At 48.8% G+C, this 13,162-nt stretch overlaps 1 protein-coding gene across 2 annotated transcripts in view; it reads right to left on the reverse strand.

Annotated features, from left to right (window-relative positions):
- Positions 1–13,162, reverse strand: part of TMEM171 (transmembrane protein 171) — a 46,671-nt gene that overhangs the window by 13,095 nt on the left and 20,414 nt on the right. For both annotated transcript variants that reach the window (XM_069750573.1, XM_069750581.1), the window contains exon 3: positions 9,873–10,008. In XM_069750573.1, coding sequence (XP_069606674.1) covers positions 9,873–10,008 — 136 coding nt within the window. The remainder of the gene's footprint in view (positions 1–9,872; positions 10,009–13,162) is intronic.

Consider the following 13,162-nt stretch of genomic DNA (forward strand, 5'->3'; position numbering starts at 1 on the left):
TAGCACGGAAGGACTCCTGGATGGTGAAAAGAATTCACCATGTTATCATGGTCGATGAAACGGCTAAACCCTTCCTGAAAATGTCAGGAAGCCTTCCTCTACCGTCAGGAAGCCCAAATAAAACGTCCAACCTTCAGAAGGACGCCGTCCTCAAGACGTACCTACTCAGAGCACTCACTTCGTCCAGAATATGGGGGATCTTATTCCATTTTGTGGACTGGAGCCAAAAGAGATGAGGGAAGAACTATGCCCTCATAACAGTGGTAATACAGTACCACCTTGGTAACAAGGGATGGAGATGGCCTGAGCCTGAGGACAACCTTGCCTTGAAGGAAATAAGGGAAAAAAGTCTGAAAGAGCAGAGAAGCTAGCTCCGAAGACTCGTCAGAGTGAGAATATCGCAGAGGAGAACGGGACGACTTTCCCTGATAGTAAAGTCTGCCCGGATGAAAAAGGAGCCTACTATAAGGCTCCTAGGAATAATAAGGTCCCAATGATCTAACGGTATGCGATAGGGAAGAACTACGTGTGAAAACTCCCTGTGAGAAAGTCCCTACTTGCGGTTGTGCTGTGATAAGGCGAGAAGATACTAGCTCCGCAAACAAAAAAACGGACGTGGTCAGTGCGGATCTCTGAGGATCACTGGGGCCCCTTTCTGCTTCCGAAAGGCTTTCGGAAGCAGTGGAAGGAGAGTTATGGGAACTGGTACCACGGCAGAACCAGAGCATGGAGAGCGATGGCTCTTGGATCTCGAGGCCGAACCACGAACTCGAGTACATTGGCCTTCAGTCTGGATGTCATCCCACCTACAACTGGAGAGCTCCAGTAAGGACAGATCTGATGGAAGACTTCGGGGTGAAGTTCCCACTGACTTGAGGCGGAACCCTGACGGCTGAATTTGTTTGCCGTTCAGAGTTCTACTTCTGGGATATATACTGCCGAGATCACCGAATAATAGACTTCGGCCCATCAGAGAAAGTGAGGTACCTCGGTCATGGCGCCTGACCGTGGGTACCTGCTAGATGACTGACGTAAGGCACCGCCGTGGCATTATCCAATTGAATTCGGATAGGGAGACCCGCCAGAAGGCAGTGGACCTGCTGTAAGACTACCGTTTGGATCTCCAGAACAATGATGGGGAGAAGAAGACTGGCATTGGAAGTTACTAATAACCATTGAACCGGGAGAAAGGCCCTGGATGAAGAAGGAGCTCAGAGACTATTGTCTGAAAGTCTGTTTGACTTGCTGAAAACGAGCGGAGCGAAGGAAACCGTTTCCATTGTCATCACCATTTTTGCTCAGAACTCTCTTAGCAAATCGAATGAAATGAGGGGGTGAGTAATCAAGTCCTCAGAACTCTCCTTGCGCGAGCTCCCTGTTGAAGGGTCATGACCTTGTCTCGAGGAAGAATTACCATCCTTCTAGAAGTGTGCAGGATCATCCTCAAAAAGGATATCTGCTGGGCTGGAAATGAGGAGAACTTGTCTAAGTGTAGCTGCCAGCCCAGGAGAGAAGGTATCGCAAGAGATATAGACGACTCAGCGTAGTCCTGGAAGGGCGGCTAGACAGACCAAACAGGGCAGGACGAGCACGCCTCTAGAGTGCAAGAGAAACATGACATTCGCCATGACCCGAGCGAACACTCTGGGTGCAGAAGCAAGGCCGAAGGACAAGGTTGTGACTTGAAAATGCTGTTGACGAATGGAAAGGCGAAGGAATTTTTGCAGAGGGCAAGCAACCTGAATGTCGATGGATGCCGGAAACTTCACCTTTTTCTGTTGAAGTAATGGCTGAGCGGAGGGACTCCATCCAAAGAAGGAGGACCATGTCAAAGGTTGTTAGAAGTTTGAGGTCCAGGGTCGATCTTACTTTTCGTTCCCCTGTTTGGAACCAAGATCCCTTAGATCTAGACTGTGCTGGACAATCCTTATACAATCCTTTGTCAGTCTCCCGCTCAAAAGATTTGATTGGCCAGTTGTTGCTGGTGTGAATCAAGGTAGTTAAGGTCTCCAGCCAGGAGACCATTGCTCTAGCAATCCATGCGGCCCGCTAGGGAGGATAGAGCGCTGGACCCGAAGCCGCAAGACGGAACGAACCAGATTTGCTATCTGACAGTCCGTGGTATTTTTAATTGATGACCCATCAGGTAGGGATACTGGTAGGTATACCACAGGAGATTCTACCTGGTTAAACTGCCCCATGGCAGAATGTGCGGCTGCATCCAGCAGGTCATAGTCTCTTGCCATCTCCTCTTTTCACGGTGCAGAGATAAAAATTAGGAACCCTCGATCCATCAACCTCTTAACAGGGAAGTGGAGAGGAATTGTCCGCCCTCTTGCATCATCCACTAAATAGTGGTGATGCAGAGGGGGGAGCTCGTACGCCAAAAAGGGTGCCTCTATATGTCCACAGAGTTCCGTGTGCTCGTCTGTTGATGGTGTGGGGAGATCGGTGCCCTTTAAAGGACCCGTCGCCCTTAAAAAACAGGCCAGGCATGGCATCCCACGTAGAGGCTTCTGTCCAGTGAATCGCTTATCCGAATTGAATGGCAAATGCTCTCGAGGGAGTTTAGTCTCTGAAGCTCTGGCAAGCTCAGGCAATATCCAATCCATATTCAGAGCCTTGTTGTCATCAAATCATTGGTGAGGGAGCAGAAAACGAAAAACTTCCGTTCTCTAGATGCCTGTATGTTTCTAGATGCCTGCACGTTTCTAGAATACTTGCGGCCCCTGCTAGCCGACGGCTCCCATGTAGGATAGGGACCATGTATATTGGTCCTGCGAGCACTCCAAACACAGAGGGTACACAGAGGGATTCAATCTCTTGGTCCGAGAACCATAGATTGGTCAGTGAAGAATTCCACTGAGGGGAACTAGAGGATATAGCTGGGGTCGGCGGCGGAGGGCTCCTCGGACTGATCAAGCGCCTTTAAGACCAGGGAATACTGGTCATGCACCTTTAAGACCAGGAAATACTGGTCATACGCCTTTAAGACCAGGAAATACTGGTCATACACCTTTAAGACCAGGGAATACTGGTCATGCGCCTTTAAGTCCAGAGAATACTGGCCATGCGCCTTTAAGACCAGAGAATACTGGCCATGCGCCTTTAAGACCGGGGAATACTGGTCATGCGCCTTTAAGAACAGAGAATACTGGTCATGCGCCTTTAAGACCAGAGAATACTGGTCATGCGCCTTTAAGACCAGAGAATACTGGTCATGCACCTTTAAGACCAGAGAATACTGGTCATGCACCTTTAAGACCAGGGAATACTGGTCATGCACCTTTAAGACCAGGGAATACTGGTCATGCACCTTTAAGAAAGACCAGAGAATACTGGTCATGCACCTTTAAGACCAGAGAATACTGGTCATGCACCTTTAAGACCAGAGAATACTGGTCAAGCACCTTTAAGACCAGAGAAAACTAGTCATGCACCTTTAAGACCAGAGAATACTGGTCATGCACCTTTAAGACCAGAGAATACTGGTCATGCGCCTTTAAGACCAGAGAATACTGGTCATGCACCTTTAAGACCAGAGAATACTGGTCATGCGCCTTTAAGACCAGAGAATACTGGTCATGCACCTTTAAGACCAGAGAATACTGGTCATGCGCCTTTAAGACCAGGGAATACTGGTCATGCGCCTTTAAGACCAGGAACTTCCTTACACGGGTACTGATGTAGAGTCGATGTGCCCCTTTAATGCAAAAATACTGTCACCCCAGTGTGAGCTGGCCGGGTGGACCACGATGGCCACCGGGAGCTGCAGAGTTGATAAAATCTCGCAGAGCGAGAAGCGCCAATTTGGGGGGCGGAGCCACAGACACGATGTTGAATAGGCCTAAGCCGGGGCCTAAATTTCTGTAGCCGGCGGAAGTCACCAGTGGGTCTTTCCAGGCAAGACCTCCAGGATGCGGCCTACAAATTGGCCGAAGCCGGGGACTAAATTTTTGCAGCCATCCAGAGCGTTACCTCAGAGAGGTGGGCCACAGGGAAGTGGCTGAGGCTGCCTGTCAGCATGTGAATATCCCACTGAAGATGGATCCACTCACCATTGGTGCGCGTCCCGGCATGGAGCCGCCGTGGATGTGGGTTTCAGCGCTGTTCTGTGCAGCGTGGACGGTGCAGGGATAAGCCTCAATCCATCATACCTTTGTTAGGGAGGTGGAGAGGAACCGTCCGCCTCCTTGTGCCATCCGCTTTCACAGTGGTGGGACAGTGGGGGCTGCTCGGACGCCATAGAGAGGGGCCTCTGTACAGCCACGGAGTTCAGTCCGGGTGGACAGGGCCAGTTGTCCGGCATTAGGCCTGGCTCCAGGAGAGGATACATGGAGGCGACACTCCATGTGGTCGCCTGCTGCTGGTGTGGGGAGATCGGGAGCATGAAAGGAACCGTCGCCCCTGAAGTGAGCTCAGGCATGGCTTCCCACATCGCAGGAAAGGGTACGAGGAGGTATACTCGCCGTGCTCGCCTGTTGATGGTTAGGGGGAGATCGGAACCTTGAAAGGAACCGTCGCCCCCTTCACTCCGTTAATTAAAAAATAAAAATTTACAGAAAAGTAAACAATAAAATAAAAACGTTGGGGTCTGAAACAGACCCATGTGCCTCCTACAGACACTAAGCAAGAACTGGTTAGCTGAGAGCCAGCAGGAGGGTGTATACTGCAGGGGAGGAGCTGAGAGCCAGCAGGAGGGTGTATACTGCAGGGGAGGAGCTGAGAGCCAGCAGGAGGGCGTATACTGCAGGGGAGGAGCTGAGAGCCAGCAGGAGGGCGTATACTGCAGGGGAGGAGCTGAGAGCCAGCAGGAGGGTGTATAATGCAGGGGAGGAGCTGAGAGCCAGCAGGAGGGTGTATACTGCAGGGGAGGAGCTGAGAGCCAGCAGGAGGGTGTATACTGCAGGGGAGGAGCTGAGAGCCAGCAGGAGGTGTATACTGCAGGGGAGGAGCTGAGAGCCAGCAGGAGGGTGTATACTGCAGGGGAGGAGCTGAGAGCCAGCAGGAGGGCGTATACTGCAGTGAGGGAGCTGAGAGCCGGCAGGAGGGTGTATACTGCAGGGGAGGAACTGAGAGCCAGCAGGAGGGTGTATACTGCAGGAGAGGAGCTGAGAGCCAGCAGGAGGGTGTATACTGCAGGGGAGGAGCTAACTTTTTTTGTATCACTTAGTGTCAGCCTCCTATTGGCAGCAGCATACACCCCACGGTCTGTGTCCCCCAATGAGGCGAAGGAGAAAAACCTGCTATACTCACCCTCCGCCGCCTTTCCCGCTCCTCGCCACGCTCCCGGGACCGTTCCATTGCAAGCGGCAGCTTCCGCTCCCTGGGCTGGTGTGCGACAAGGACCTGCCGTGACGTCACGGTCATGTGACTGCGACGTCATCATAGGTCCTGCTCACACCAGCCCTGGGACCGGAAGCTGCCGCTTGCAATGGAGCAGTCCCGGGAGCGTGGCGAGGAGCGGGAAAGGCGGCGGATGGTAAGTATAGCAGGACCTCAACGGCCCTTCGGAAGGTGAGTATATGTTTATTTATTTTTTTAAGTCTCTATACTACGTGGCTCTGTGCTGGGCAATATACTACGTAACTGGGCAATATACTACGTGGCTCTGCTATATACTACATGACTGGGCAATATACTACGTGGCTCTGTGCTGGGCAATATACTACGTAACTAGGCAATATACTACGTGGCTCTGCTATATACTACATGACTGGGCAATATACTACGTGGCTCTGCTATATACTACGTGACTGGTCAATATACTATGTGGCTGGACAATATACTACATGGCTGGGCAATATACTACATGGCTCTGCTATATACTATGTGGCTGGGCAATACACTACGTAACTGGGCAATATACCGTACTACGTGGCTCTGCTATATACTATGCGACTGGGCAATACGTGACTGGGCAATATACTACGTGGCTGGGCAATATACTACGTGACTGGGCAATATACTACGTGGCTGGGCAATATACTACGTAGCTGGGCAATATACTACATGACTGGGCAATATACTACGTGGCTGGGCAATATACTACGTGACTGGGCAATATACTGTGTGGCTGGGCAATACACTACGTCGCTGGGCAATACACTACGTAGCTGGGCAATATACTACGTGCCTGGGCAATATACTACGTGGCTGGGCAATATACTACGTGACTGGACAATATACTACGTCGCTGGGCAATATACTACGTCGCTGGGCAATATACTACGTCGCTGGGCAATATACTACGTAGCTGGGCAATATACTACGTGACTGGGCAATATACTACGTGACTGGGCAATATACTACGTGGCTGGGCAATATACTATGTGGCTGGGCGATATACTACGTGGCAGGGCAATATACTACGTGGCTGGGCAATATACTATGTCGCTGGGCAATATACTACGTGGACATGCATAGTGTTTGCGTGGGTTTCCTCCGGGCACTCCGGTTTCCTCCCACATTCCAAAGACATACAGATAGGGAATTTAGATTGTGAGCCCCAACAGGGACAGCGATGATAATGTGTGTAAATTGTAAAGCGCTGCGGAATATGTTAGCGCTATATAAAAATAAAGATTATTAAATAAAGATTATTATTCTAGAATACCAGATGTGTTAGAATCGGGCCACCATCTAGTTTATTCTATAAACTCCTGACAACATGTCTCTGAATTTCCAAGCAATAAATTTTGTATTTTTTTTTTCTGAAATGGAGAAATAGTCAAAATTTGAAAAAACCCAGGGCTTTCAGACTTCAATTAATAATGCAAAGAAAACAAGTTCATAATAATTTAGAAACAACAATACTAATGTTTTAGCTCAGGAAGAGTTCAGAAATCAATATTTTGTGGAATGACCATGATTTTTAATCACAGCTTTCATGTGTCTTGACATGCTTTCCACCAGTCTTTCACACTGCTTCTGGCACAAAAATGTAAGCAGTTCTTTGTTAGATGGCTTGTGACTATCCATCATCCTCTTGATTACATTCCAGAGGTTTTCAATGGGGTTCAGGTCGGGAGATTGGGCTGCCCATGACAGGGTTTTGATGTGGTGGTCTCTTAATTTTTGCCAGAGCTGTACGTATATGCAGAAATATGTCAATATATTCTGTGCTTAAGAACGACATGTGGCAGCCTTGGTGCACTTTTTTTTACTGGCGTTTTTCAAAATCATGGCAAAACCACATATCGTACGTATACTCGTGTATAAGCCGAGATTTTCAGCACATTTCTTTGTGCTGAAAATGCTCCCCTCGGCTTATACACGAGTCAGACATCAATACTCACCCTCCGTCGCTGGATCTCCATCCCTGCATCTCCGTTGTCCGGGCGCCGGCAGCTTCTTCCTGCGCAGAGTGGTCACGTGGTACCGCTCACTAAGGTAATGAATATGTACGTGTCTCAACTCCCACAGGCGTGGAGCGCATATTCATTACCTTAATGAGCGGTACCACGTGACCGCTTTGCGCAGGAAGAAGCTGCCATGCCGGGACAACGGAGAAGCAGTGAAGTGCAGAGACCGCGCCAGGAGGGGTGAGTATGACGGGGGAGGGCAGTGGAGCCAAGCCGAGCCATGCCATGCATACAAGGGAGATTACGGTGGAGCCATGCATACAGGCTCTCGGACTGGCCCACAGGGGAACAGGGGAATTCCACGGAGGGCCCCTGTGCAGATCTGGGCCCCCAACCCCCCTGTATGGGCAGTACTTTACATAATTCACTTGATTCACTTCGTATAGAAAAAGCAGCATCTCATTCATTAACCAAACTACCCTGTTCATGATTATATAAAGATATAGGCACATTTGCGAACAAGGGTCATGTAATACTTGTATGCAGGTGAAAAGTGGGCCCCTCCAAAAATCAATGTTACTGGTGGGCCCTTGGCACCCTAGTCTGACACTGCATGCATACACAGGGGAGTACGGGGGAGCCATACAAACATCGGCGAGTACGGGGGAGCCATGCATACACGGGGGTACGGGGGAGCCATGCATACACAGGGGTGTATGGGGGAGCCAAGCATACAACGGGGAGTATGGGGGAGCCATGCATACATGGGGGAGTACAGGGGAGCCATGCATACACGAGGGAGTACGGGGAGCCATGCATACATGAGGGAGTACAGGGGAACCATGCATACACGGGGGAGTACGAGGGGGCCATGCATACATGAGGGAGTACAGGGGAGCCATGCATGCATGGGAGAGTACAGGGGAGCCATGCATATATGGGGGATTAAGGGGGGCGCCATGCATGCATGGGAGAGTACAGGGGAGCCATGCATATACGGGGGGGTACGAGGGAGCCATGCATACATGAGAGAGTACAGGTGAGCCGTGCATACACCGGGGAGTACAGGGGAGCCATGCATACACCTGGGAGTACGGGGGAGCCATTCATACACAAGGGGAGTAAGGGGGAGCCATGCATACATGGGGGAGTAGGCTCGGGGAGTACGGGGGAGCCATGCATACATGGGGGAGTACGGGGAACCATGCATACATGGGGGAATACGAGGGAGCCATGCATACATGGGGGAATACGAGGGAGCCATGCATACATGAGGGAGTACGGGGGAGCCGTGCATACACCTGGCAGTACGGGGGAGCCATTCATACACGGGGGGAGTACGGAGGAGCCATGCATACATGGGGGAGTAGGCTCGGGGAGTACGGGGGAGCCATGCATACACGGGGGAGTACGGGGAGCCATGCATAAACGGGGAGTACGGGGGAGCCATGCATGCATGGGGGAGGACAGGGGAGCCATGCATACACGAGGGAGTACGGGGGAGCTGTGCATACACTGGGGTGTACAGGGGAGCCATTCATACACGGGGGAGTACGGTGGAGCCATACATACATGGGGGAGTAGGCTCGGCGAGTACGGGGGAGCCATGCATACACGGGGGTACGGGGGAGCCATGCATACACAGGGGTGTATGGGGGAGCCAAGCATACAACGGGGAGTATGGGGGAGCCATGCATACACAGGGGAGTACGGGGGAGCCATGCATACACAGGGGAGTATGGGGGAGCCATGCATACACAGGGGAGTATGGGGGAGCCATGCATACAGGGGGGAGTACAGGGGAGCCATGCATACACGGGGAAGTACGGGTCGCTATGCATACATGGGGGAGTACGGGTCGCAATGCATACACGGGGGAGCTATGTATACACGAGGGAGTACGGGGGAGCTGTGCATACACTGGGGTGTACAGGGGAGCCATTCATACATGGGGAGTACGGTGGAGCCATGCATACATGGGGGGAGTAGGCTCGGCGAGTACGGGGGAGCCATGCATGCACGGGGGAGTACGGGGGAGCCATGCATACACAAGGGAGTACGGGGGAGCCATGCATACACAGGGGAGCACGGGGGAGCCATGCATACACAGGGGAGTACGGGTCGCCATGCATACACAGGGGAGTACGGGTCGCCATGCATTCACGGGGGAGCCATGTATACACAGGGGAGTACAGGGGGAGCCATGCATACATGGGGGAGTACAGGTGAGCCAAGCATACATGGGGGAGTATGGGGGAGCCATGCATACAAGGTGGAGGACGCCGAGCCATGCATACAACAGGGGGACCCACACATACCAGGACAGGGATGAGGGGACAATGCATACCCGGCTTATAATCGAGTCAATAAGTTTACCCAGTTTTCCGTGGCAAAATTAGGTGCCTTGGCTTATACTCGGGTTGGCTTATACTCGAGTATATGCGGTTCTTCTTACAATGACCATACATGTGTTCCTGACTGTACTTGTAACAGGATCCAAACACTCAGTTCCTGCCAGCCTAACTGCTGACCAGTTATTGGGGGACCAGACTGAGTAATGTGCCATACCTGAAGTTAAAAATACTGTTGTAAGCGGGTGGATTATCACTTCTTGATAATGATGCCCCATCTGAACCAGCTGCTGGTGATAAAGGATCCTCAAAATAGGGAGGTGGTGGTGATGGGAATATTATAACCGTATCGCCTGTTAAAAGAAAAATACAATTAAAAAAAATAAATAAAATACACTAATATGATTCAAAATGCATTTTATGCAAGCCAAATACTAAACTTTTTTAGGCTTGGCGTATTTTGTTTTCTGTTTTTTTATTACTTTATTCATTGTCAAACTCCAAGAGCCATTAATTCATCATTATTTCACGAATACAGCCATATAAGTGCTTGTTCATTTTATTCTGATGACTTTCATTTGTCAGTGACACCATTGTGAGGTACTTGTTGATTAACTTTATGTGGAGGAATGAAAAATCTAGAAATGTTGCAATTGTTTTATATTTAAATAGTTTTTGCCTTTTAAAATGCAGCATAAATAACATGTTACCTTTATTCTCAGGGTCAGAACTGGTGATGCCAAATCTATAAGGTGCTGATTATTGCTTTTGCACAATAAAAATACTTTTCAAAATGTTTTTGGCCCCCAAATCAAAGCTTTTAGGGCAAAAAAAAACACTGTAAAAAGCATTAAAAAGTTGCTGAGCTTTTAAGCAATTTGAGGCTGCGCAAAAATTTTGCGTCTTTAAGCATTTTCATTCCATTTTCACACAGCTCACACAAAGTGAATGGAGTTGGGGAGTTACACCCTGCTTTCCGCATTTCCTGATTCCCGACTCCTGATCCATACAGGTCCTCTTTGACATGAAAGAGATCTTAGGATTTACATTATTGCTCTACTAGGTTTTGCTTACCTGCATCCGCAACAGATGTCCTTGACAAAGACCGCTCCCGGAGGAAATGTTGGACCACATCTGTTTTTTTACTCCTTGCCGAATAAAAACAAATTTACACTGTAGCAAGACCTACAGTCTCATTTTCTTTCATGGTGCTGAGATACCTCAGCACGTCTGGACCAGGAGTTCCCTCCTCAAGCACATTATTCTTTTAAAAGGACAGTGTGCCAGTCTTTCTCCTTCTACTATGGAGGTGGGGAGTGAAGGGACATGTCAACCCCTGCTCATCAAATTCATGTTTTTTGACAGGAGAAACATATGGCAAAGCACAAATAGAGGCGTACGCCACTTCACACCTGGCCCGGTTCATTAAAGGGCCTGCACCTCTTAATGAATCAGGAAACTCACACTCTACTCACCTTTGTGTTGCCATATCCTGATAAAAAAAATTATGGATTTTTTAAAATGTATCATTTGTATGAGGGCTTTTTTATGATGAACAAGCTGTAGTTTATATAGGTACCATTTGTAACTAACAGTGAGTACTGGACTATGGGGCCATTCATGGGGGGTGGGGGGCTGTGCTGTATATTATATGGGCTGTTATATACTACGTGGACTGTGCTATATCCTATATGGGCTGTTATATGCTATGTGGGCTGTGCTGTATACTACATGTCTGTGCTATATACTACATGGCTGTTCTGTATACTACATGACTGTGTTATACTACGTGGGCCGTTATATGCTTCGTGGGCTGTGTTATTTACTACATGGCTGTTCTATATACTACGTGGGCCGTGTTATATACTACGTGGGCTGTTATATGCTACGTGGGCTGTGCTATATACTACATGGCTGTTCTATATACTACGTGGGCTGTGTTATATAATATGTGGCTGTGCTATATACTATATGGGCTGTTATATGCTATGTGGGCTGTGCTATATAATACATGGCTGTTATATACTATGTGGGCTGTTATATGCTACGTGGGCTGTGCCATATACTACATGGCTGTTCTATAAACTACGTGGGCCGTGTTATATACTATGTGGCTGTGCTATATACTATATGGGCTGTTATATGCTACGTGGGCTGTGCTATATACTACATGGCTATTCTATATACTACGTGGGCTGTTATATAATATGTGGCTGTGCTATATACTATATGGGCTGTTATATGCTACGTGGGCTGTGGTATATACTACGTGGGCTGTTATATACTACATGGCTGTGTTATATACTACATGGCTGTGTTATATGCTACGTGGCTTTGCTATATACTACGTGGGCTGTGTTATATACTACATGGCTGTGTTTATATGCGATCATGAATCGTGGTATGTGTTAAAGGGGGCCCACTGAGACTCTTTCGCCTGGGGCCCTCAAAAACCTGGAGCCGACCCTGGACATACCTATAGTCAAGTTGCGACACATCGTGCTGGCATTAGAGGGGAATCCTGGCAGTTGCAAATACTGACAGTGTGCATTCAGACATTGTTGCAGAAATATATGTGCAACCTGGAAATCCATTTGAAATAAGCAGTCCACAGGTGGAGCCATAATATACTCATGTACATGAATCGGAATTCCAGTGATAAATCCCTTTCTACCTACTTTGCTTTCCAAATCTCATAGAATGCAAACCTCTTACATTGTATATTAAACCATTTTATAGATGAACCCATTATGTGCACCACAGCAGTCCACATTGTGAGAGGTTTTCTAACACCCCATGTTCTTCACTGTGACATGTATAAACCCAACCCAAAGTCGTTACCTTTGCGCTTATCTGTGTATAGTCTCCACGATATGATTCAGGGGTATCACATGTTTACACTAAACATTAAGACTAGGGAAACATTGTGTACAACATAGCGTAGAACGTCAGCGACACAGAGATGCTGCGCAGATATGTGGAATGGATATCCGGAATAAGAACCTGCTACAAAACAGGCAATACAAATCAGGGAAAACACTTTCCAGTGGATCCAGAGCAGACAGGTAAGAACTGGCTGCCAGAAGCCGCCCCTGATAACACAGAGGAGCCGTGTTATCGATTCCTGACATCTGCTACTTTAGTATCACATCATGTAACAGTGGGCGATGGAGCGACAACACCTACAGAGATATTCAGCAGTGACAAACAATGGGGGCGGATGTGTAGTCAGAGAGTAAAGGGGGGACGGTTAGATAATAATAATAATAATCTTTATTTTTATATAGCGCTAACATATTCTGCAGCGCTTTAAAGTTTGCACACATTATCATCCCTGTCCCCGTTGGGGCTCACAATCTAAATTCCCTATCAGTATGTCTTTGGAATGTGGGAGGAAACCGGAGTACCCGGAGGAAACCCACGCAAACACGGAGAGAACATACAAACTCTTTGCAGATGTTGTCCTTAGTGGGGCTTGAACCCAGGACTCCAGCGCTGCAAGGCTGC

The sequence above is a fragment of the Ranitomeya imitator genome, chromosome 1 (assembly GCF_032444005.1).
Source record: "Ranitomeya imitator isolate aRanImi1 chromosome 1, aRanImi1.pri, whole genome shotgun sequence".
NCBI classification, from domain to species: Eukaryota; Metazoa; Chordata; class Amphibia; order Anura; family Dendrobatidae; genus Ranitomeya; species Ranitomeya imitator.